Raw genomic sequence first — 23,214 nt, 5'->3', positions numbered from 1 at the left:
TGATCCATAGCGGAATGGTTTATATGAGGAGTTGAGGGGGTCGTTATGAGTAATTTAGGGTATGCAGGGACTAAACAAAACAAACAGAAAAAGAGACAAAGGACTATGCTCAAAAGCATTTCCACTTAAAGATTTCTAAAGGATTTGATGATGAAAAGGTTCCTTTATCATTAAGTAGAATACTAATTAAATTTGTTGCTGGTGGTGTTGGAAGGCACTATTCCCACAAAGGCATACTATAAGTCTTTTAAGAATTTGAGTTTTGAGTCTGTAGAAAGGGAAGTGGAGTAAGAGATCTGTGTATTTTGTTATCAGTGAATATTAGGATAGTTAGGAAACAAGCACAAATTGTTTCAGTGACAAGATGGAGACAGGCAGTGATGCACTCTCGCATGTCTCCATGGAGAGGCTGTGTGGCCCCTTTTGCTAGGAAAAAAAATGACTTTTGCAGGAGATATAGATTATGCTAAGACTTTTGTTTTAATCTGTAAAGGAGAGATAATAACATTTACATACTTGAAGAGATGATTTATGTTGGATTTATGTACCTGTCTCTAAGCAGGAGATCCACCAAATCCATGCATGTTCCTGAGTGCTTGGTTTATTTGTTTATTACTCTCTATCTTAAATTCTGCGGCAGCCCTGAGCTGCTACCATCATGGTTGACATGACCTCAAGTTGTTGTTTTTCCATTTGCACCTATAGCACAAGAGACTTCACTGAAACTGATGGCCTTGATTTGGAGGCTATGGCTGAAGGTTTTCACTAGCTGCACACACTTTTACTAGGAAACATGAAATGTGTGCAAAATGTAATCCAGATATAAGAGATCTCAACTCAGTACTGTTAGCCTCACTTATACGAACCATTTTTAAGGGAGATTTGCTTAACCATTGCACTGTAAGCTAGTCTTGGTCAGCCACTGTTCGCCTCAGTGTTTAAACTGGACCACAATACAGCTAAAATCATACAACTGGAAAGATAACAAGAAAAAGAAAGAGTAAAGAAATCTTTAAGATTTTCTGGAAACATATCTGTCTTCATATATTAATTAATAGATGGATTTTTTTCTTTACTGTATGGGTTTAAATATAGGGGACTATGTGATAGGTTACCGGCAAGTAATATTTCATTACGTAGGTGACAGGAATTGTCAGGTCCATCTTTGCTGTTGGAGACAATGTTGTTGTAGAAATCTGTGTATATTTGTCGAGTTCTGGCTTTTGAACTGAATTAAAGGCCCCTCACTAGCCAATGTGAAGCGAGTGGTTAATAATGCTGGATGGTGAGCATAGGAAATCATTTAAGTAGTATAGCTTATTTATCTTAAATTTCTTAATTTTATTGTTAAACATTAGCAAAAATTGATATAAACTATGGATCATAATAGCATACATGCCTTTGTGAAACTGATCTTGGTCCATCTCACTGAAATCAGATGTCAGACATAGTTTTGATGTCACTGAAATCAGATGTCAGACGTTATTGTGTGTTAAGACATAGTTCCGCACTAATACTTTGACTGCACTTATTAATCATGTCACTTTGTTTTTTGAAAAATAACTGTATTTATTTTTGTTGTTTTTGTTCATATATGTTCTTTTAGATCATTTTATTAGTCTTTACCCAGGTACAGCTGTTTATATAAACCTCTTTCATTACTTTTCAACTGTGTTAATCCAATTAAAGTCTTAAATCTAGCCACATATGTTTTGATTTTTTCTACTCATAATCTATTTATTTCCATCTAAGATTCCTAAAATCACCTAAACTGTATGATTATGTACTCCTGTTGTCACTGAGGCAAATATTCCCTTGTTTTATTATATCTTCACTCACATTTAAGGTGTTTAACAGCTTTAGTGGTATTTTATTTGCTCTGCTTTTTTGTAGGGAGGATGTTTATTTTTAAAAAAGCTAATCTCTCTTTAAACTAGTCTCCAACTAAATTCCGTTTCTCTAGCCTTGCTTTCTAACTGAGCAACTCTGAATACTTTCCTGCCTTTAACCAATTTTACATAATCCCTGTCCTGATGGGATTTACAGGCTCTTTAGGAACCTTTCAGGAAGCAAGGAGAGAGACAGGTATGCTCCCTTGGCTTATGTGAGGCATATGTGGGCTTATGATCTTATTTTGTAATGGAACAAGACAATTTATTCTTCTTGCAATCATTTGCTTAAAAAGCATCTCTACCTAGTAGTTTTGTAATAAACGGTTATTCTCTCCCAATTAATTTATAGGGTAAGCCAAGTGGGAGGTAAAGGCTGAGGTTTTTTTTTAACAAAATACAAAGATATTAATAAAAACTGTTTCACGAAGTTTGTGATTGCTACATTTATAAATGAGAAAAATACAAGATAGGTAATCCTACAATATTATACAGTTATAAATATTTCTATATATTTTAAAAATTCACCAGGATTGTATGTTTTCATATTATCAAGATAACTTTATGTAATATATATGAAAATTTAACTCTTACTTATGATGAATATTAAAAATATTTGTTTCTTTGCTTCAGTATAAGTCCAAGCATATATGTTTCCTTCAGTGTCCTGAAAGACAGCAGTTAATAGACATAGGCTCTATCTGTATTTGGGGCTGTTTTCTCTCAATGCATGATTTAACCCTATCATTAGGTCAACCTCACCTCCGTCCCTGGAAAGGTGATGGAGCAGTTCATCCTAGAGAGAATCTCCCAGGCATATAAAGGAGAAGAAGGTGTTGAGGAGCAGTCAGCATGGATTCACCAAGGGGAAGTCATCTCTGATGAACCTCATAGCCTTCTATGATGGGATGACTAGCTGGCTGGACGAGGGGAGAGCCGTGGATGTTGTCTAGCTTGACTTCAGCAAGGCTCTTGACACCGTCTCCCATCATATCCTCATATGGAAGCTCCGGGAGAGTGGGCTAGACGAGTGCACGGTGCGGTGGATCGAGGGCTGGCTGGATGGCAGAGCTCAGAGGGTGGTGATAAATGGGGCCGAGGCCAGTTGGAGGCCTGTGGCCAGTGGTGTCCCCCAGGGGTCAGTACTGGGCCCGGTGCTGTTCAATTTGTTCATCAATGACCTGGACGAGGGCACGGAGTGCACCCTGAGCAAGTTTGCGGACGACACCAAGCTGGGTGGAATGACCGACACTCCAGAGGGCTGTGCTTCCATTCAGAAGGATCTGGACAGGCTGGAGAGTTGGGCAGAGAGGAACCCCATGAGGTTCAATAAGGACAAGTGCAGGGTCCTGCACCTGGGGAAGAATAACCCCAAGCACCAGTACAGATTAGTGGTCGACCTGCTGGAGAGCAGCTCCACGGAGAGGGACCTGGGAGTCCTGGTTGACACCAAGTTAACCATGAGTCAGCAGTGTGCCCTCGTGGCCAAGAAGGCCAATGGGATCCTGGCCTGCATCAGGAGGAGTGTTGCCAGCAGGTCAAGGGAGGGGATCCTGCCCCTCTCCTCAGCTCTGGTGAGGCCGCACCTGGAGTACTGTGTGCAGTTCTGGGCACCCCAGTATAAGAGGGACGTAGAGCTCCTAGAGAGGGTCCAGTGGAGAGCAAGTAGGATGATTAAGGGAATGGAACATCTCTTGTGTGAGGAGAGACTGAGTGAACTGGGCCTGTTTTCTCTGGAGAAGAGAAGGCTGAGAGGGGATCTGATTAATGTGTATAAGTTCAGGAAGGGAGAATGCAGAGAAGAAGGGGTCAAGCTCTTCTCATTGGTGGCCAGCAATAGGACAAGGGGAAATGGGCATAAGCTGGAGCACAGGAAGTTCTGTCTCCAGTGGAGGAGGAACTTTTTTCCTGTGAGGGTGACAGAGCCCTGGCACAGGCTGCCCAGGGAGGTTGTGGAGTCTCCTTGTCTGGAGGTCTTCAAAACCCACCTGGATGCCACCCTGTGCCACATGCTCTAGGTGTGCCTGCTTGAGCAGGAAGATTGGACTAGATGATCTGTAGAGGTCCCTTCCAATCTTGAATATTCTGTGTGATTCTGTGATTACTTGCTTGTCTACACTGTCAGTTCCTTTACTGGCTCTTCCTCGTGATCTTTCTTTATCTCTGCCTATATGTTCAAGTGTCTTGAACAGCTGAAGATGGAAACCTGTTTTAGATATTCTGTAGCTTGTTGTTTGTTACTTGGAAAAATGGATATTCTTATGACATTCAGATGAATTCAGATTCTAGTTTGTACTATCCTAATTATTTTCTCAAGCTTAAGGGCTTTTCTGAGAGTGGATGGAGATCTGAACTCCTCCAAAAGCTCAGTGTGTTTAGACCCCGAGCTATGGATCAGTGTGTACCTTCACATTGAATCCATAAGTGAGATACAAATGGAAATGGGGAGGTTCTAGTTTTATTGCTTTTTAAATATGGAGCTTCAATCTACCTACTTATGCAATATGTGTCAATCTTCCTGAAACTTTAGCAATGCCGAGGAGGTAAGAACTACTCAATGTATTTCTGGAAGAAAAAGGAAGATGTCTGTTCTGGGACGTCACAAATGGAATAATTTTCTCACATTTGAGTGAGTAGCTATGTTAGGGTGAGGAAATGTTATGCATTCTGTAACTTTGTGGTCTTGTTCTTTTTTTTTCCCAGAACAACTTGTTTTTTAGCCAAGAAATTGAAATGAAATATAGCTTTGTATAGAGGAACATACTTATATTCCTATGTGTTTGAAAACTGCTCCCCGAAAGTCTTTTTTGCAAAAGGTGTTTTATTTCTGAGGGATGTGTGGGAGAAGACATACCTTTCTGTTCTGTTTAATTCATTAAAACTAAGACAGTTCAATTTGTTTCTTCCTTTTAGAGACTATGATGGACAAGATGCTCAACAGCTCAGCCACTAAACAGATTGACCTGTTATCACAGCTCTTAGTAGATATCTCTTCCTGTGTATTACTGGATCGTTTCCAGCCTTTTGAATCTGTTGATAAATTGGAAGAGAAGGCTCGTGAGCTCATGCAGCAAAATAATTTTTTGGCTAGTAAGTATCTTAGTTAAAATGTATATTGACAGAAAACAGCAGACTTTGCAGAAATGTCGTTGTCAGTACTTATTTTCAGGTTTGGTTAAGTTTGCACCACTTCATATATTGAAACACACATAATATGGGCAAAATAGTGCCCATTTACTTCAGGTATTTCCTAACATCTGAATACGGTAAAATATGCAGTTAAGACAAGCTGCATTGTTGTTTTGATTGTGGATTTCCAAAATAAATTCTCGGATTTTTTATTTCTAACAAATTATATCATAGAAAAAAGAAAACCATAAGCATTTAAAATGGAAGAGAATGAACTGAAAAAAAATACACTACTGAGAAAACTGAACTGTTTATTAGTTATTAAGATATGAAGGCAAAACACCTTCATATCTTCTCCTTTTGCAATTTAATTTTCATATTCTTTGGCTTTACAAAATAGAGAAAACAAGATTTTTTTTCAAGTTTTCCTCTTAAGCACCTTAGAGAAATTAACTTGTTTATTCAGAGTAAATTGATTCTTAAGCAACTGATGCTATTTCTTTTACCTTCTGGGATTACACACTTTATCCTTTTCTTATGTAACATGCTTATTGCTGAAATTCAGCAATTAATTGCGCTGAAAAGTGTTTAAAAGAAAAAATGTTTCTATTGCATATATTATCCCCTTGGGTGAAATTGTTTTAAAATTGCATGTTGTCTTTCCTAAAGAAAACAAATAATACTGTTATATAAGTCTGTATAACATGTGCCATAATACTTTTTTTCCCTAAATGCTTTGGTTTTCACAAAAGAAACCCCTTCACAAGAGAAACTTTGATAAAGTGGTTTGGAAGAATGAAGCATTAGAACTGTACTAAAGCAATACATAAGAATAACGCTTAGATGGTCTGGACTCCTGTGCCTTTTCTGTCACCTGTGCAGTCCATTCATTTGCAGACTGTGGGAATAGCTACCCTGCATCAGTATAAAGCCAACAGCCCATACATGCTGTAGTAGGAGAGCTACTGAAGAGCATCTTTGTTGGAAATGAGATTACTCTTAAAGAGAAGATGGACAGATCCTGGCCCTCAGGAAAATGAGGTGTCGTGCTGTGGATCCATTTTGCAGGCATTTGGTATACCAATATACAGCTTGCTTTGAGGACTTAGAGTCCTTGCATGTTCAGTCTGCCCATACTACCTTTTCAGATGTACTCATATATTCCTTTCCATATAAAGATGTGCAACTGCAGCAGACTTGTTTTATTTGCTTGCAAACTTCATAGCCTCATGGAACTTAGAAAATTGTTTGTACATATGGAGAAATTTATTTGGCTAGTTGAAAAAATAAGCTATACAACAAAGACTAAAGTATTCCATGATTTTTGACTTTTTGAGAGCTAGATGGTTTAGGTGATAGATCTTCCTCGTTTTCTAAGGAAAAAGCAGCTTTTCGTATTCATCAAGAAATCCTAAAATGTCTCTATTATCCAATAGAGGATCCAATTTCCAATAGGAAAATACGGTCAGTTTACTGCATTTGACTTCTTCTTTGCAGCTACAGATAAAAAGAAATGTAGATGAAGCTTTTACAGAACTAGAGAAAATACTAATTAAAAAAATGTGTTAAGCCAGAAGTTATTTAATTAACTCTGAAAATAATAATTGAAGTCAATTATAGTTGGTTAGTACTTTTTTCTTTTTCAGCCACTTCCATAAGTGGTTATGCTTTGGACAATTTTTCTGGTTGCTGATTTCACTGTGGAATTGAGATCAGTCCTCCCAAATGGATTAAATCCAGAGAGAAAAAGAAGCTGCAGTTCTAAAAGGCAAATCACAGAAGGGATTTTCTCAGATAAAAAGGATCATTGCTAACCCGTTTATCATGTGACTAAATATGAATGTAGAATAGGTGGCCTCTTTATGGCCTCTACCGTTTTTGGTTGTCAGCCAAGAAAGTACTGTACTTCAAAAAGGCCTGTTCTGATAAATGAGTAGATCCTGTATCCTATTGTATTTTGATAGCTGGCCACAGTTAGCTATGCATTTAAAAAAAAAAAAAAAAAAAAAAAAAAAAGTTAAATGAGACTTAAATGTTTTTCCTTGTTGTGTCAGGTATCATCTTCAATGTGCCAAATAACGAGACACAAGATTCTAGAAAACTTCCGCAACACATTTCATATACAATTAGGACCAGTGTTCTCTATAGCATGAGGACAGATTTGATAAAAAATCCCATGTGGAAATCTCATCCCCAAAACTTGCCAGCTGATGGGTTTAAATACAACCATATCTTCGTTCCTCTGCAAGACATGATTGAAAGGGCAATTATTTTGGTACACACTGGGACAGATACCTCAGAACCAGCAATTCAGGTGCAAGCCATGCCTTATCCTTGTCATACCAGTGATTTGTAAGTATGTTTTCTGTATTATTAGGTTAGCAATGAGTGGAAAGCTGTTGGTTTTTTGTAATGGGTGAATGCATAGCATTTGAACCCGTATGCCTGGTACTTAAATGTCAGTCACACTGTAAGCAATTTTGTTGAGCTGGGTCCACAGCACTTTGTGTAACCTCTGTCCAGCAAGTGACCCCTTAAATGCTATTCCCAGCTGTACAGCAGAGTAGCCTGTTGAGCAGAGGCAGCATCAACATCTGTGAAGGTAGCTTAGAGCATGATAAGAAACTCGCTTTCTATCCTTAGCTATCAAACTGAGATTTGGTTTCTAGGGATGAAATATAGTGTGAAGGTGATGTGAGCAAAAGAAAGTATGGGGTGATTCTCTGTAAAACCATCATAACACTCTGAGTATCATTATGTAAGTTTGTTGGTGAGAAACCTGTTAAGAAATGTTGACTGGCTTATGATCCTTCTTGCAATCCCAGTGTGTTCATTTGACACAATTGACACAAATCTGAATTTGCAATTTCCTATGTATTGGAGGCACATCACCCCAGAGAGAGATCAATGAGTTTCACTATCAACAAATGCTAACATAAAATTATAGTACTATTACATGGACTTAGCTAGTTGAATGAAAAATAAATATACAAGTTGTCTTACCTAATGAAGGATAAGCTTTAGGGCTCATCTCAAATCTTACTAGTCTGTATTTTGAGAATAATCCTGCTGCAAATATTCTGCTTAAAACTGTTTTAATTTGAGGGCTGACAATTGTGCATTTTTTATAGATTCTTGAACAATATAGGGTTTTTTTTTCCTCTAATGATGATGTTAACATGGATGGTGTCTGTTGCTGGCATGGTTCGCAAGTTGGTTTATGAAAGAGAAATTCACCTTGAAGAGGTAAGAGAAAGCTAAGCCTCTGAAATTAAAATCACTTTAAGAGATCATACTAAAATACACAGCTTAAACACTGAGATACTTTGGAGTACTTACTATTCTGCTATTTTTCTTTACAGTTACTTCCTCTGGGTAGTAGGTTCAGTTTCCATCTGCCAACTCAGATTCACAAGATTATTGCTTTGAGTTTAACCATCAGTCCCCTTAGTAAGCAAATATTTTTTCCTGTGATAAAAGAAAGCAAAAAGGAAAAGATTCATAAAATTTGCATCTGGAATTTGTTGTTGGAATGAGTTCTGGTGGTTTGAGAGTCTATTCTTCATAGATGCTGAACACATTTAATTGCTACTATGTCCATTCATAGCTAAGAATAATAAGCAGAATTATAATGAGAATCATTTATTTTGCATATTTTATGATATATTTTCTGAATGGCTAAATATAACTTTTTTTTTTTGAATAATTAGAGTGTCTTTTATGTTACTAGAATCTTTTTTTCTGAATCTTGGAAATTATCTGATTTCTCTAAACTATTTTGTAGAATAGACATTTTTTCAGGATTTTGAAATAATTAAAAGTACTTAATTTAACATTGTCTTGAAAATGTATTTTGATCATGTTATGAAGAAATCTTCAGAAGTCATTTTATCTTATTTTCAAATACTGTTTTTTTGTAAATAGTGATGAATCCTCATACCCAGCTAAATTATCATTTCCATAATAATGCATAGAGGTTTACAGACATAGAATCATAGAATCACAGAATGCTTAAGGTTAGAAGGGACCTCTATAGGTCATCTCATCCAACCCCCCTGCACACGCAGGGTCACCAAGAGCACGTGGCACAGGGCTGCGTCCAAGCAGGTTTTAAAGATCTCCAAAGAGGGAGACTCCACAACCTCTCTGGGCAGCCTGTTCCAGGGCTCTGTCACCTTCACTGTCAAGAAATGTTTCCTTAAGTTCCTGTGGAACTTTTGGTGCTTCAGTTTGTGGCCATTTCCTCTAGTCCTATATATTTAAAAGAAAAAACAGTGTATTAAAAGAAAACTACAGTGTAGTTATATTGAGTACTTTTTAAAGTATATAAATGTAATCTCCTTACCAGAGAACACAGTAATCTTCCATCTGGTCCTGCAATCCATACAAAATGTGTCATGTATTGTTCTTTGGGAATTAGTAGTGTCTTGGTGGTGACATGTTTTGCTTAAAAAAGAAAAAAAAAAAGGCATCTTAACTTTGTGTCTTTGCTATATTGCCTTGCAGTATATGAAGACAATGGGTGTTCATCCAGCTGTTCATTTCTTGGCTTGGTTTCTGGAGAATGTCATCGTGCTTGCAATAAGCAGCTGTGCTCTAGTTGTCATCTTGAAAGCGAGTGGCATCTTTGCTTACAGCAACAGCTTCCTCATTTTCCTTTTCCTCCTGGATTTTGGAGTGGCAGTTATTATGTTCAGCTATCTGTTGGGAGCGTTTTTTCACAGTGCCAATACAGCAGCGCTGTGCGCCAGCCTTGTGTATATGATAAGTTTTTTACCCTACATAGTTTTATTGGTCCTGCAAAACCAGCTGAGTTTGGTCAGCCAGATTGTTACAGTTAAGTATTTCTTTTCCCTTTTTAAAATTCTTCCTTTTCTAACCATACTTTGCATTTCTATAGTTTTGAAAATGCAGATCATAATTTACTGATTTTTCTCCCAGGTTTGTCTCCAGGCTTTGCAGAATATAAAACAAGATGGTTTGAATCAGAGTGGTATTCTAGAGCTTTAGCTGTGTAACAGTTGATCTGGGCCATACGCCTTATCCTGAATAATCTGTCCAAAACCTCTAATATTTTAGGTCTAGAGCAAATTGTAAAAACTATCTTCATGGCCATGTTTGCTCTCGCAATATGTTTATCAAACATATTAGGCTGACTTTCTCCTGAAAAGGACATCTAAAGTTCAGAGTCTAAGTGCACATCTGAGAATCTAGAGGCTGCAGTTGCCACAACTGCAGGGAAGGCTCGGAATGACTAATTGACTCGGGCACATACCTGTTTGTGGTTATAAGCTGTGTCTGTACATATAGCTTTGGGGTGCTTCATGTTGATCAACAGGAGATGGAGTGTGGCTACTGCAAAGCCTAATGTAGGGATTTACTGTTAGGTAGAAGCAGAACTGTAATCTGTGTTTAAATATTTCCTGTTTTTTAATATTGCAGGACTTGCATAGAAATCCAGCATTTCTGCTGTTGAATCCATTTTAGACCACTTTTCCATTTTTGCAGGAACTTTTTTTTTCTTTGAGTGCATAAGTATTAATCAGGAATTTAGCTGGTGGTTAACGGTTTTGTACAGTCTGAAGTACCTTGTAACTTCATCAATTATTTCATATCCTTTCCTGTTTTATGTATACTCTAAACTGTTTTATGTTTGTCTTAATATCATATTCCTGACTGAGACATCCGAGTGTATATGCAGTCCTGTACTTCACATCTAACGACTTCACTCTTTCAGAAGAAAACCTATTTAACATCAACTTAAGCTAACTAAACAATTCATACTGCATAAAATCAGGAAAAGCTGGCCTGCTTTATGTGTTCTTACAGTGCTATGCATTGTATGTTTCCAATATGTGTTAGATTTGTGTTGGTCTATAGTTTTTGGTAAAGCTAAATAATGTTTTACAAAATTAACTAAGGCAGTGGAGCTCCTTACTCTGGAGTGAATATAACTGCTGTATGTGGGGGGATTATTGTTAAAATCTGAAAGAAAGAAATGACTATTAGCCTGTGTGAAACAGTAAACTTCTATTTTCTGTTTGCTATTTGAATATTGCAAGTTTTTTGGCTATATGGAACTTTATTTGATATTCATTTCCTGTTTCTCCTCTGGGATTGTAGTGTCTTCTGTCTACAACTGCCTTTGGGCAAGGCATATTTTTCATTACATTCTTTGAAGGCCAAGAAGTAGGTAAGATCTCCAGTTGGAGAAAAGTTTTGTAATTGTGCTTGCAAGTAACTACATTTGGGAATGTTGTTCATTATCTTTGCTCTGAAAGAAACTCAAATCATCAGTGAGCAGAACAGATCATAAGGGAGGATCATTGAAACAAGTTAGGCTTGTGTCACTAAGTTTCAAGCAGGAAATGAAACTGAGCTTAGACTTGTTCTATCTTTCTACTGGTGGTGCAGTTTAGAAGGAAGTCTCCACATCTTCTGAGACATGGCAGAGTAAGCATGTTTGGCCAGTGAAAGAGTTAGGTGCAAAACCAAATTTTAAGTTCAGTGAAATCCAATAGAGCTATAGAAGATTCAGCATCTGGAGGGACAAAAATAAACTTTGTGAAATCCAGTTTTCTCAAGAATTGTAGGAGAAGACTTGTGGAAAAAATTCCACAAGCTACTGTACTGCAAATTTGTTTTTTTTGCCCCTTTTTAGAAAAATAATGCTATGCTTCTATGAATTGTTGATTTAACTAATTTTATTTTACTTTTCAGAAATACTGTAGCTCCCTGTAGTGCTGATGCTTGTTTCTTGCTTTCATGTCCTGGGAAGAAATGCTTTTTTTAAGTGATTCTTCAGAGAGTTAGTGTTTGTAGTCCCAGTTACTGTCTAAACAAAGGCAATGCACACAAAAGCCTGTGTGCAAAGGCTTTTGCACACAAAAGCCTCCATAACTAAGGAGTCTTAGTTATGTTTTTTAGTTTTAATGTTATATAAATTACTTGAAACTTTGTATAACCAACTTGAGTATCAACAGTTTGTCAAAAAAACTGATTTATTAAACAGTTCAATGAAGCATTTTGAGAATTTTAACTTTTTATTTTGCCAAATTAAGGGCCAGCTGAAACTTCATACAGAGCCATTTTATAACAAGCTTTCTGAATTTTTCTCAGCAGCTGTGTACCCTGCTGTTCTAAACATAGCCTTGGAAAGGCATGGCAATTCATTTATTTTCGGTTAAGATTACTATTATTAACTTCAGCTTTTTTTTTTTTTTTTCTGTCTGTGCTTAAATACCCTTGACGTGTATGTTGTTGATGTGTTTGTGATATTTAATGCTGTACTCATTTACCTTTGACCTTTTAAAAATCATTATTATTATTATTATTACTACAACTAGGAATTCATTGGAATAATATGTACCAGCCCATTACACAAGGAGGATACATGACCTTTGGATGGATGTGCTGGATGATGTTCTTTGACTCCATTTTATATTCTATAGGTGGCTGGTATTTCAGCAATATTTTTCCTGGTAAGAACATAGCGTTCTTTTAATTCAGAGCCTGTTATGTTTTGGAAGCATCCACAGATGCAGCCATTGAATGAAATAGAGTTGGCTTTCCTTATTCTATGGAATTAAAATTAAAATAAAATATTTCACCTGAGTTGAAGCTCTGCCATGCAAAACTGCCTTATTGAAATTAAAGACTTCGTAAGAAAGTCTTTCTATGTAAACGGAAATCAAATAGAGCTGACAAATGGACTAGAATTTGTAGCAAGACATGAAGTTCTCTTTTTCTCTCTCTTTTTTTATTTTTTCATAAGGACAGCAAATATCTGAAAGAATAATTTGGGATTTTGTTGAGATTTCCAATAAAAGAGTGCAGTCTAACAGCTAGAGACCTTGTGAAAGTGGGAGGAATCTTCCAGGTCATTAATTAAAATCAAATCCATGAGCAGCAGTATACTTTCATATAACTAAGACAAACTTTGATTTGCCTGATTACTTTATCTTGTTCCCTATCATCCCAGAGTGTATTTCATGATAATTTTTTTTTTCAAGCATGTATTTAGAAAGAGGTGGCATTTTTTTAATACCTAAATTTTATGAGTAACAATGAGTTGGACTTTTGGCATCATATCTTAAGATTTGAAATTTACCTTTTCTCCGGTTTGTATGTCATCTTTTCTTCTGTCTGCTCTGTGTTTATTTAAAAAAATGTAAAAATGAAAAAAAAAGTTTCATCTAAATGACAACTTTATTAAAATCTGTTCAACACAGCTCCAAATTTGAGTCAGTTAAATGATTTAGCTAGTTCTGTGCAAGAGATATATTCTACATACAAATATAAGAGGATGAATTTTGTAACTCTTTCTACTACACCTACCATCTAGGAAAATTTGGAATCAGGAACCAATGGTACTTTCCTTTTACTGCCTCCTACTGGAAGAACGTATGTGGAAAGAAACATTATCTGAAATCTAATATGTTTTTCTTCAATGAAAACTTCCAAGAAAAAGGTTTGTTGTAGTAATAATAAATGCTATTTTTTGAATGGTTTACTGATGTTGATCAGTATTCTATTATCAATGCTTGCACCTAAGTTATATCTTTTTAAGTCTTGTCCTTTTTTCTAGGATGTAATGTGTACTGTATATGTGATACTGTTAACTAAACTGTCACTTTTAATGCTTCAGTTAAAAATGTTGTATAGAAATGGTTCAGAAAAATTTTAAAAAAAGAAAAAAGTTGTCTTTTTGTGTGGGCTTTTGGCTTAAGCCACCATATGGTTGAGTCCAGCTTTGTGGATCTGCCTAGTCTAAGTTCTCTGCTTCACCTGATAAATGTTACGTGTTTGGCAGGAAATGCTGGTGTGTAAACTCTAACCTTGCTATGTGTGCAAAGTTAATCTTTCATACTCTTTCATAAGAACTGAGCTTTATCGCAATGATTGTGCAGTAGATTCTGTGATAAATGCAGTTATGGGCAATCAGCTCAGCTCTGGACTTAACATTTTTGTAAAGTTCCAGGCTGTGCCCACAAATTTAGGAAGCAGCAGAAATGACAAGAATAGTGGTTTGTAGTTTTACTTGCATGACCAAAATATGAAGAAGCTAAATGGAAGAAAGCTTCATGGATGGAAGGACCTCTCAGGACTTTTCACAGTGCTTTGTAATCTCTTGTTGGAACATTAACTCAAGTTTCTGGTAACAACTTTTTCTAAACTTAATATTCATTATCTAGTCGAACCAAACCGGTCTTTTGAAAGGATAATCTCAGTTCATATATAGTGCATGCATATTTCTCTCTTAAAATTCTCATCCACGGTAATGTCAGTTTATTTGAAATAGCATTCCTGTTTTACTTTAAAAGATAGTCTTGCTGCCAGAATCCTCAGTTATGATGAGTCAGCAATGTTACATGTCTGGTCCTTGTCTGTGTCCGTGCTTAGAAAGTAGAGTTAAGAGTATAGTTATGCCAGCCTTTCCATGGGCCATCTCAGTTTACTGGGTTGTTGGTGTCAGTTGTTAGCAGAGAAATGCTGGGTATCTACTTTTATGGAAGGCTTTTGGATTATGTTTGAACTAGGCTTGTGTTGTGCATCATGTCACAAAGAGGTCTACGTAGCTTTATTGGTTGAAGGAACTAAGACTGGACTTTTCAGGTGCCTGAAAGTGGGTGACATCTATTGAGTTGTTCTATATGGTTTGAATTTTCTTATGTTTATGAACTTAATATTCTAACCAAAGTGATTATTAGCATTTTTTTTCTTTAATAGAAATAAAAGCATATCTATTTTATGATGTCTTATCATCTCCATGTGACCTATGGAAACGCTTATGTGCTCAGACACACTTAGCCATATTATTTTAGGAAGCTTTGTAAATCTGTCTTGGGACTTTTTAATTTAAACACTTAAATTTAAACTTAGTACTAACTGACATAATATCTGTGATTTCAGTGGAGTTTATGACATTAGGAGCATATATTCCAGCTTTTGATTGATGGTACCAAGGGACGGGTTAACCTATTAACCCCTTTTTATCTATTTATAAATATATATCCCTTTTTTATATATATATGTATGTATAAAGGGGTATGTGTATATATATATGTATATGTATATATATACATGTATATACACATATGTATACATATGTGTGTGTATATATATATATACATATATATATAAAGGGATATATATATATCTTGGGGTTCACAGACCTTGGTCTACTCCTGTTCCCCATACAGACCCAAGACCTCCAAGTGAGAAAGGTGCTAGCGCAGAAGGAGCCACCATTGGTGTCATATTGCTGTCACTCACCAAGGAACATGTGGATGGCCAGCAGGCTGCTGTGAAAGACCTCAGCCTCACCTTCCATCAAGGTCAAATAACAGCTCTCTTGGGGCCTAATGGAGCTGGGAAGACAACAGTTATGTATGTTTGCTGTTTAATGGTACTGCAGTTGCCCTGGTCTTTCCTATACTTTTCTTCACTTTAGAATATTTGTAATCTCTTTCATCTGTCTTAAAAAATAAAAATGACCCTATAAATCTATGACAAAAGCAGTGTACAGAATAGAGTACCATTGCACCTCTGTACCACTGATAATAATGATGCAGTAGCTCACAGAAGCAAATCAAATAGCAGCTGGGGAGGTCTGATTGGGGGAATGAATGCATCCTTAAAATGTTCTTCTCTGGTGTCCTCTGTGTGTGCTCCTATGATGTAGAGACTATGGAATCTTTAAGGTTTTGCATGCTTTTTTCCTAGATGTTGTGTAACATCTGATTAGAAAGAGAAGTATCAAAATGAAAATGATTTTTTTAATGTCCTAATTAAGAGGTTAATGAATTTTTATTTCATATTAATCTTGATTGACTTTAGTCAATCAGTGATGCAGAATGGGGCTTTTGCTCTGGAAATAACAAGATGAGGGATTGGTTAAAGGAAGCAGGGGCAGGGGAAGCCCCAGATACTCATGTTTTCCTATAATTATGCTCATTTGAACTGTTCTTGCCCCAGTGATGCTAGGAAAAATATACCAATACAAATCAGTTGAAGACATGTCTGGGATTCAAATGTCAGCTATACAATATGACCTAAGAGGTTACTGAAAAGAGAAATTCTTTTCCTGTATTAGTTCGCTGTTGACTGGCCTGTATCCGCCCAGCTCCGGTACCATCATTGTCAATGGAAAGGACATACGGACTGACCTGGCTGCCATCAGGACAGAGCTGGGTGTTTGTCCCCAGTACGATGTTCTGTTTGACACGCTAACGGTGCGAGAGCATCTGCTGCTGTATGGATCTGTGAAGGCTCCCATCTGGACAGCCAGGCAGTTGAATCAGGAAGTCATGGGGTATGTGTTTTTCTTTTATTTCTTGAAACCTGCCCAGTGGATCAGTAGCGTGTCTATTGGAGGCCACTCCAGCCAGAAGCTGGTGAAGTTAAACTTGCAAGTAGAAGTGAACTCAAACTACTGTATTTTCATGACTTTTGATGACACTTTGTTTTCTAAAATTCTGCCCTGAATTAGATTTCTGTAGTTTTTAGCTTTTATTTGAATAGAATTATGGTGGAACTGTCAACATTTTAAAACCTGGAACCATCAAATAATCATGCTTTAATGGGAGAGAGCAGCCTGTAGTGCTGCTTCTCTCTCGTTCTCTATGCCTCTTGCTTGGGGTACATGCCATTGCTGCAGAGATAGTTCCAAAGGTAAATTGATGCGTTTTTCACCCTGAACTTTCAGATAAACCAACACTGATTATACTTTTTTTTTGTTTATTCTCCCATAGAATAAACCTCATCTGCTGTAGAGAGAAAAGAACAGTAAAAACACCTGAAGGCAGTGATTTTTGCAATAGTTTTATAATAGACCATTATCTCTTTCCCTTCTCTAAGTTTAAGTGTGTTTAATAGCTGAAGGGGTTTAAAAGCCAACAATCCAACAAGGAAAACAAGACAAAGTTCTAATTCAACCTGAGATGATTTGCCATTTGTCAACTGAGGACTTTGCTGGTGTTTTTGCACTGTTATTTCACTGCTGTAAGATGATAATATTTGTGGTAGAGTGCCTTTTGCTTTTCTGGAGTATCAAAAAAGCCCCATTTATCTTAAAATTTTGATCTGAAAAGTCTCTTGTGTGGTACACCGCAAAATTCTCCAGAAACAGAAAGATCCCTAGAACAAAAGGAAATACCAAAAATAGTGTGTTCGATTAAAATTTATGGAAATTAGTAGTGTGCCTTTTATTGTATTTAAACTAATTAGTTTTAATTATGACAGCAGTGGTAGAAATTCCATATAAGCATACTCAGTGCTCTGCAAACTTTGCCACTAAGAAGAGTATTTTGTTTTGGTTATGGTAAATAATACCTTAAAACTACTTCATAGAAATTAGAAAAATAAAATTAAACAAAATCTGTGATCTTTTAAAAATTACTTCTAAAAAGATTAAGAATCATTTTCCTGGTATGTATATGCAAAATAACTGTAGAACTTAGCTTTCTTAAAAGAAATATTTCCTCAGGGTAAATGACAGTCTACAGACTGCATATTCAGTCAAATGAATCAAGAGATTGTTTTAGATTGTGGAGTCTTCTGCCAGGAATCCACAGGCACTGACTATCACTGCTGATAGTCAAACTTGCTCTTCTGCTTAAATACGTTGTTTTTGTTGGCTGTAACAGTCTAGACTCTCAATATAACATTTTTACAAGTATTAATTCAGGTAGTGTTATCTCACCTAGGGATCATTTATCTGTTTATGTTACAGGAATATGATTTTAAATTCATTTAAAAATAGAACATATATGTACTTTTACATTTTATATATATATATATATATAGTTACTCTATCATTTATTTCAAATGATGACACACTTTAAAAAAAAGCGAGGATATTTAAACTTGTACAGTTTCAAGAACTGAAGCATTGTTTGAGTTGTCAGACTGATTTTTCTGCCTGCATTTAAAAAGGCTGCAATCCATCCAACATTTGCTGCAATTAGTGGACAATCTGGTGTTTGTTTTATTGGACATAACTTCAAAATTATTATATGATCTTATTCTTCACACTAGTTGTCCAAAACTTAGATTTCACATGGCAATGGGTATTTTCTACTTTGTAGGTGAAAATTAGTGATTTCTCTCCCCACCCACCCCCTCCTCTCCAGATGATCAAGTTTCTACGATTATTCTTGTTTCAGAGCTCTGGAAGATGTGGATTTATCCCAGAATCAGAACAAACCTGTTGGCGCCCTTTCTGGGGGAATGAAAAGGAGGCTGTCAATTGCCATCTCCTTTATTGGCAACTCTAAGACAGTTGTTCTTGATGAACCCACCACTGGAGTAGATCCGTGTTCCCGCCGTAGCATCTGGGATGTTCTTCTGAAGTACAAAGCTGGTACAAAGATTATACGTGTTGATATATATATATATTTCTCACTGGAATTTTGTTACAATAAATTTGAACAGGAGGGTCAGTATATTAGCATTTCCATTCAGTAATTAAGTACATTAATTTCACGGGTAGCATTTAATCAGCTCAAGAAATTTGTAAGCAATCCAAGGGAGATTACAAGATTTACCTGCTATCTCACAGAAAGATGCCAGAGCTAAATGAAGGTTCAATTTAGCTGTGGATCGTATCCTGAGGCTTCTATTCTCTTACTTATTTTGTGTGTTTATCTAAATTATTTTCTTGTTTCATTTCATTTTGCATGTATTGATACATAGTTGCATGTATTTTTCTAATGAAGATAGACTGATCAATCATGCTGATACATTAAAAGTACCGTCAACTTAAAAATGGGAAGCCACTTCCTAAGCTAGTGTATGTTCAAACAATCGGTGAATGATTCACCGAAACAGACACTGCTGTTGCTTGCCTGATTTTCAACAATCTCCTCAACCTCTTGAAACAACTTGAAATTGTAATGGCTTGATACTGTCTACTTTGTATAATTCATAATTTGTATAATAATTGCTTTGACTTGTATCTGACTTGGGGAATTCCTACCAGGTGTGAGTATGAGTGCAGGCTTTCCCTGTATTTTGCAGTTATGTTTTGGAGGAACCAAAAAATATTCAACCAAGTTTTTCTTGAAAGAAAGATAGACTTCTCCGGAGACCAACTCATATATCCTGATCTTTCTGATACAGGTTGCACACTGATCTTTACTACTCATCATCTTGATGAGGCAGAGGTGCTCAGTGATCACATTGCCATCCTGCAGAATGGCCAACTGAAGTGCTCAGGTTCTCCTGCTCATCTAAGGGAAACATATGGCCAGGGACATAGTCTAACACTCATAAAAAAGGTATAAGAAGAGTGCTATGTATAGAACTTAGTGCCTGTTATTCATTCCGGGGGGGTGGTTTGTGTTCCAGGTTAGATATAGTTTCATCAGTAAAAATTTTCCAATATGTAGCAAGTCCCATACTTCTGCTAACATTTATGCTTTTCTTGTGTACTTATTTTTCCTCTCATGCAGCCTTCTGTGTTTGAAATCCAAGATCCTAAGCATATTGTTCAAATCACGACTTTGGTGCAGAGCCACATCCCAGAAGCATTTCTGAAAGAGAGCAGTGGGGCTGAAGTGACCTACGTGATCCCAGAAAGGGTAGATAAGACCTCCTTTAAGGGTCTTTTTCAGGCTTTAGATGAAAATCTTCATCATCTACATGTGACTGGCTATGGCATTTCTGACACCACCTTGGAAGAGGTACTTTAGGTATTTTTATTGCTTATAGCTGTATTTTCCAGCTAATCTTGCTTATAACTTTTGTATTGCACAACCATTTATAATGGGAAGAACAATAAAAATAAAATCTCATGCAAAATGTGCATATTTTTGCTCTAATATTCTGTAGCCACTCTACTACAATATTTTTTCCAAGATTTTCAAATCTGTGCACCAGAAATCATTGCATTTTAAGAACTCTTAAATGCTTTTTCCTGCATTTACTTAAGGATAATTTAATGTATCATTTATCTAACCAGAACTACTCCTGTTGTCCTAAATCTATAACATTTCAGTCCAGGTGGCTCTTGAGAGAGGAAAAATATAATCGTTTCATTTGAGTACATTTTGGATTACGAAGACCTAAATCTTAAGACTTTGCAAAAATGACCTGAAAACGTCTAAAGATGTTTTCTTGTGTGTATTTCTTGTGTATAGGGGTGTGTATTTGTTTATATATACGAATATATATATACACAAAAACGTGTGTGTGTGTGTGTATAGGTATCATTTGACCAAATTTATCAGAGGAGACTATTATGATTCTTTATTGCTTCTGATTTAGCTCTGTGTAGCTTGTTATTTTGGAAAGAAGATATTTTCACATAAATGAACTATAACTGTTAATTTCAAAGCTTATTAAACCGTCATTGTTTAAGTATTATATTGTAGATCCTTTTAAAAATACCATTTTTCCCCTTCAAAATATAACAAAAGACTAATGCCAGCATTTTTGATACACAAAGCACACTTGTTGTTTTCTTCCATTTGGTGACACAGTCCATTCAGTATCACTTCATAAAATTCATTTCAGTAGTCATTTCCTTTATTGCTACAGACAAACAAGAAGTTTGGACTTTTTTCTAACAGTTTAGTATGTGGTAGAAATTAAAACAAATTAAAACATATGAAATGCAAGTTGCTGTAGATTGATATCTTTCTAGAAAGGAATACACTTAGTATACAAAAAGGATTACCATCTCTTCTCCCTCTGTTCTCCAGAAAAGTATGAGATGTTATGATGTAGTGTCAGCCTGGAACACAATAGGCCCAGGGAAGATGCATCTCTTATGAAGATGAGACTGAGAGAGGCCTGACGTTCCTTAATTATGCATTATATTTGTGCTGCATGAACTATGCATATGAGGATTAATGAGATCTGATACTTGAAACTATCAGTAGTTCTGGTTTTGTTGTTGCAAGTTTAGAATTAGTGATGTTATATAACCTCTAGGAAAAGAAATATAAATAAAACCCCACTGATATAAATAAAACTAAACTGACAATCGTTCATCAAATTCTTTCAATAAATACACCACCAAGTGGAGCTGCTGTATCCTAAACTGGTCTACTTAAGACTGTATTGATTTGCTACAGAAGTCTTTAGAAACCTGGACCAACATAAATGATCTGTTTTTGCAGATTTGCTTTTAGACTATAGTCCAAAAGACTTATCTACCAGCAAATATAGGAGTAGTTCCTTTGAACTTAAGATCCATATAACTGAATTATTTAAAAAATAACAAACCAAAAAGCAAGAACAAAAATCACAACTCCTCTCTGCTCTTTGGTTCTGCTTTTCTGTATGACCACTGTATGTAAAAGGGGCATACACTTGCTAGGATAATCGGATTAAAAAAGAAAAATTATTCACATAAATATTTTACATTTTACACACTATTGTCAAGTGAATTATCTCCTTGCTATACAGTTTTATGAGGTGAGTCAAAAGCTTATTGGAAAAAGCCTGTTGTTTTCTTTCAAGTTATATAGAGATGCTATAAGGGAGTGGTATTCACTGCCAAACCTAATAGATTTTAAGGCAATGTATATGTTGAAAGTTTTTTTTTTTTTTCTAATTACATCCCTATGGGATACCATATGATGTTTTAGAATTGGCATCTGTGAAGTAAATATGTAAGTGTCTTGGTGTGCTGCATCTCAGTTACTCAGTTGTTGCTTGACTTGTTTTTTTTTTCTTTTGTAGGGGAGCTTTAAAAAACCCAAAACTTTATAGACAGTATTAGGTATTGATATATTATTTTTCAGCTTGAAGACTTAATGTGTTAATTTGGCATGATTTCTGTCATCTCTGCACCTCATGATTAGTCCTTGCAAAATCCATTCTCTATTTTCTTATCAAAAGCCTCTTTGTGCTGGCAACTAAATGAATAGCACATAATAGTGCTATTTAGTCTATTCAAACAATTCAATCCAGAAACAAAGAAGTCTGACTTTAAAGGCAGAAAAATGTGTGTTTTTTCCTTTCTTTTTTCTCTTTTACAGTTTTTTTCTTTTTTTTCTGTCTGAGGGACACTGCACTTACCCTTCAAGAGAAACTCGACTACCATTCATACCTCAAAAGACTCTTGAAGATCTAACAAAATAGGTTCATGACACTTCAAATTTCATTACTGTTATGTTTGCTTCAATTTAGGTTTAAAATATCTTTTTCAACTGTTTTTTTTCTATGTATTTCATAATGCTTGTAATCCAAAGAGTAACAGAAACAAGAGAAGGATGGGAAAGGATGGTTAATTAAAATAAGTGTGTACTGAAAGCTCTCTGTAGAATGATGTTTAACTTGGTAGCAATTTTAAGAGTTTCAAAACTTAGTTTTCTAGATTTATTTCTCACTGGGAAGAGGAAAAAAAAGCTTTGAAACATCTTTGTGCCTAAGTAATTTTCACTGGAGCACTGGAGTATTTTTCTAAAAGCTCTCTCCCATGAAATGCTGAGAGTCCTTACCCCAAGACTTCCTGGGAAAACCCACATCTTGAAATTTTTGCCTTGAAACACCAGGCATTTTTCAAATGGGATTTTTTTTTTTTTTGTTGGGAGTGCTGTAATGATGGCATGGTCCTGCTAATCTGTTGTACTGTAGTGCTGCTATCTGGATAGAAGCTTTTACCTGGAGGCAAGTCCCTTCTTGTAGCTGCTCATGATTTGGCAGTGCGGAAGCAGCAGCTATGGTGGTAGGGTAGCGTGTTCCAGTGTCCAGCGTGACCACCCACTCCTCCAACCTTGAAAGGGGCCTGGTTTGTCCTTTCGTCCTTGGCATGCAGTTAGCTTTCAGGAGCAAGAGTATAAATTGCACCTTACTACTCCCCTCCTATTTAAAGTTCTTTCCTTGAAGGCATGGATAGTCTTCTCCAGGGTCTGAACTATGCCAAGTGTGTGTTAACTTCTCTTTGTGTATGTAAGTTTAGCAGTTGAATGATTTCATGTTCAGGTGATAGATGTTCACCTGCTTGCAAAAACTCCTCTGTGAACCTGGTCATCTATAATGAGTTGCTCTCCAGCTTGTTTCTGCATCATTCTGCTTCATAACGTGCTTGCTGCTGCAGAAGGCTATAGCAAGCAGGGTTGGTCTGGAAGAAAACGTAAAAGCATCATGAATAGAAAGTGTAGCAAGAGAAAAAATTGATCCTCTGATAGGACCTTCTCATAGGGAAGTTATTCAAAGTAAAAATGCAGATTAGGACTCTAAGTTT

The 23,214-nt window shown here is 36.2% G+C and overlaps 1 protein-coding gene across 1 annotated transcript in view; it reads left to right on the top strand.

Annotated features, from left to right (window-relative positions):
• Nucleotides 1-23,214, top strand: part of ABCA13 (ATP binding cassette subfamily A member 13) — a 183,414-nt gene that overhangs the window by 70,943 nt on the left and 89,257 nt on the right. The window contains exons 30-41 of the mRNA XM_026038381.1: nt 4,803-4,979; nt 7,073-7,370; nt 8,150-8,264; nt 9,525-9,854; nt 11,142-11,211; nt 12,365-12,499; nt 13,363-13,492; nt 15,228-15,407; nt 16,114-16,332; nt 18,185-18,381; nt 19,140-19,297; nt 19,472-19,702. Coding sequence (XP_025894166.1) covers nt 4,803-4,979; nt 7,073-7,370; nt 8,150-8,264; nt 9,525-9,854; nt 11,142-11,211; nt 12,365-12,499; nt 13,363-13,492; nt 15,228-15,407; nt 16,114-16,332; nt 18,185-18,381; nt 19,140-19,297; nt 19,472-19,702 — 2,240 coding nt within the window. The remainder of the gene's footprint in view (nt 1-4,802; nt 4,980-7,072; nt 7,371-8,149; nt 8,265-9,524; nt 9,855-11,141; nt 11,212-12,364; nt 12,500-13,362; nt 13,493-15,227; nt 15,408-16,113; nt 16,333-18,184; nt 18,382-19,139; nt 19,298-19,471; nt 19,703-23,214) is intronic.

This window comes from Nothoprocta perdicaria, unplaced genomic scaffold, assembly GCF_003342845.1.
Source record: "Nothoprocta perdicaria isolate Ctin4 unplaced genomic scaffold, notPer1 scaffold_209, whole genome shotgun sequence".
In the NCBI taxonomy this organism is placed as follows: domain Eukaryota; kingdom Metazoa; phylum Chordata; class Aves; order Tinamiformes; family Tinamidae; genus Nothoprocta; species Nothoprocta perdicaria.
The sequence above is the reverse complement of the archived record's forward strand: the minus strand, read 5'-3'. Positions and strand labels throughout refer to the sequence as shown.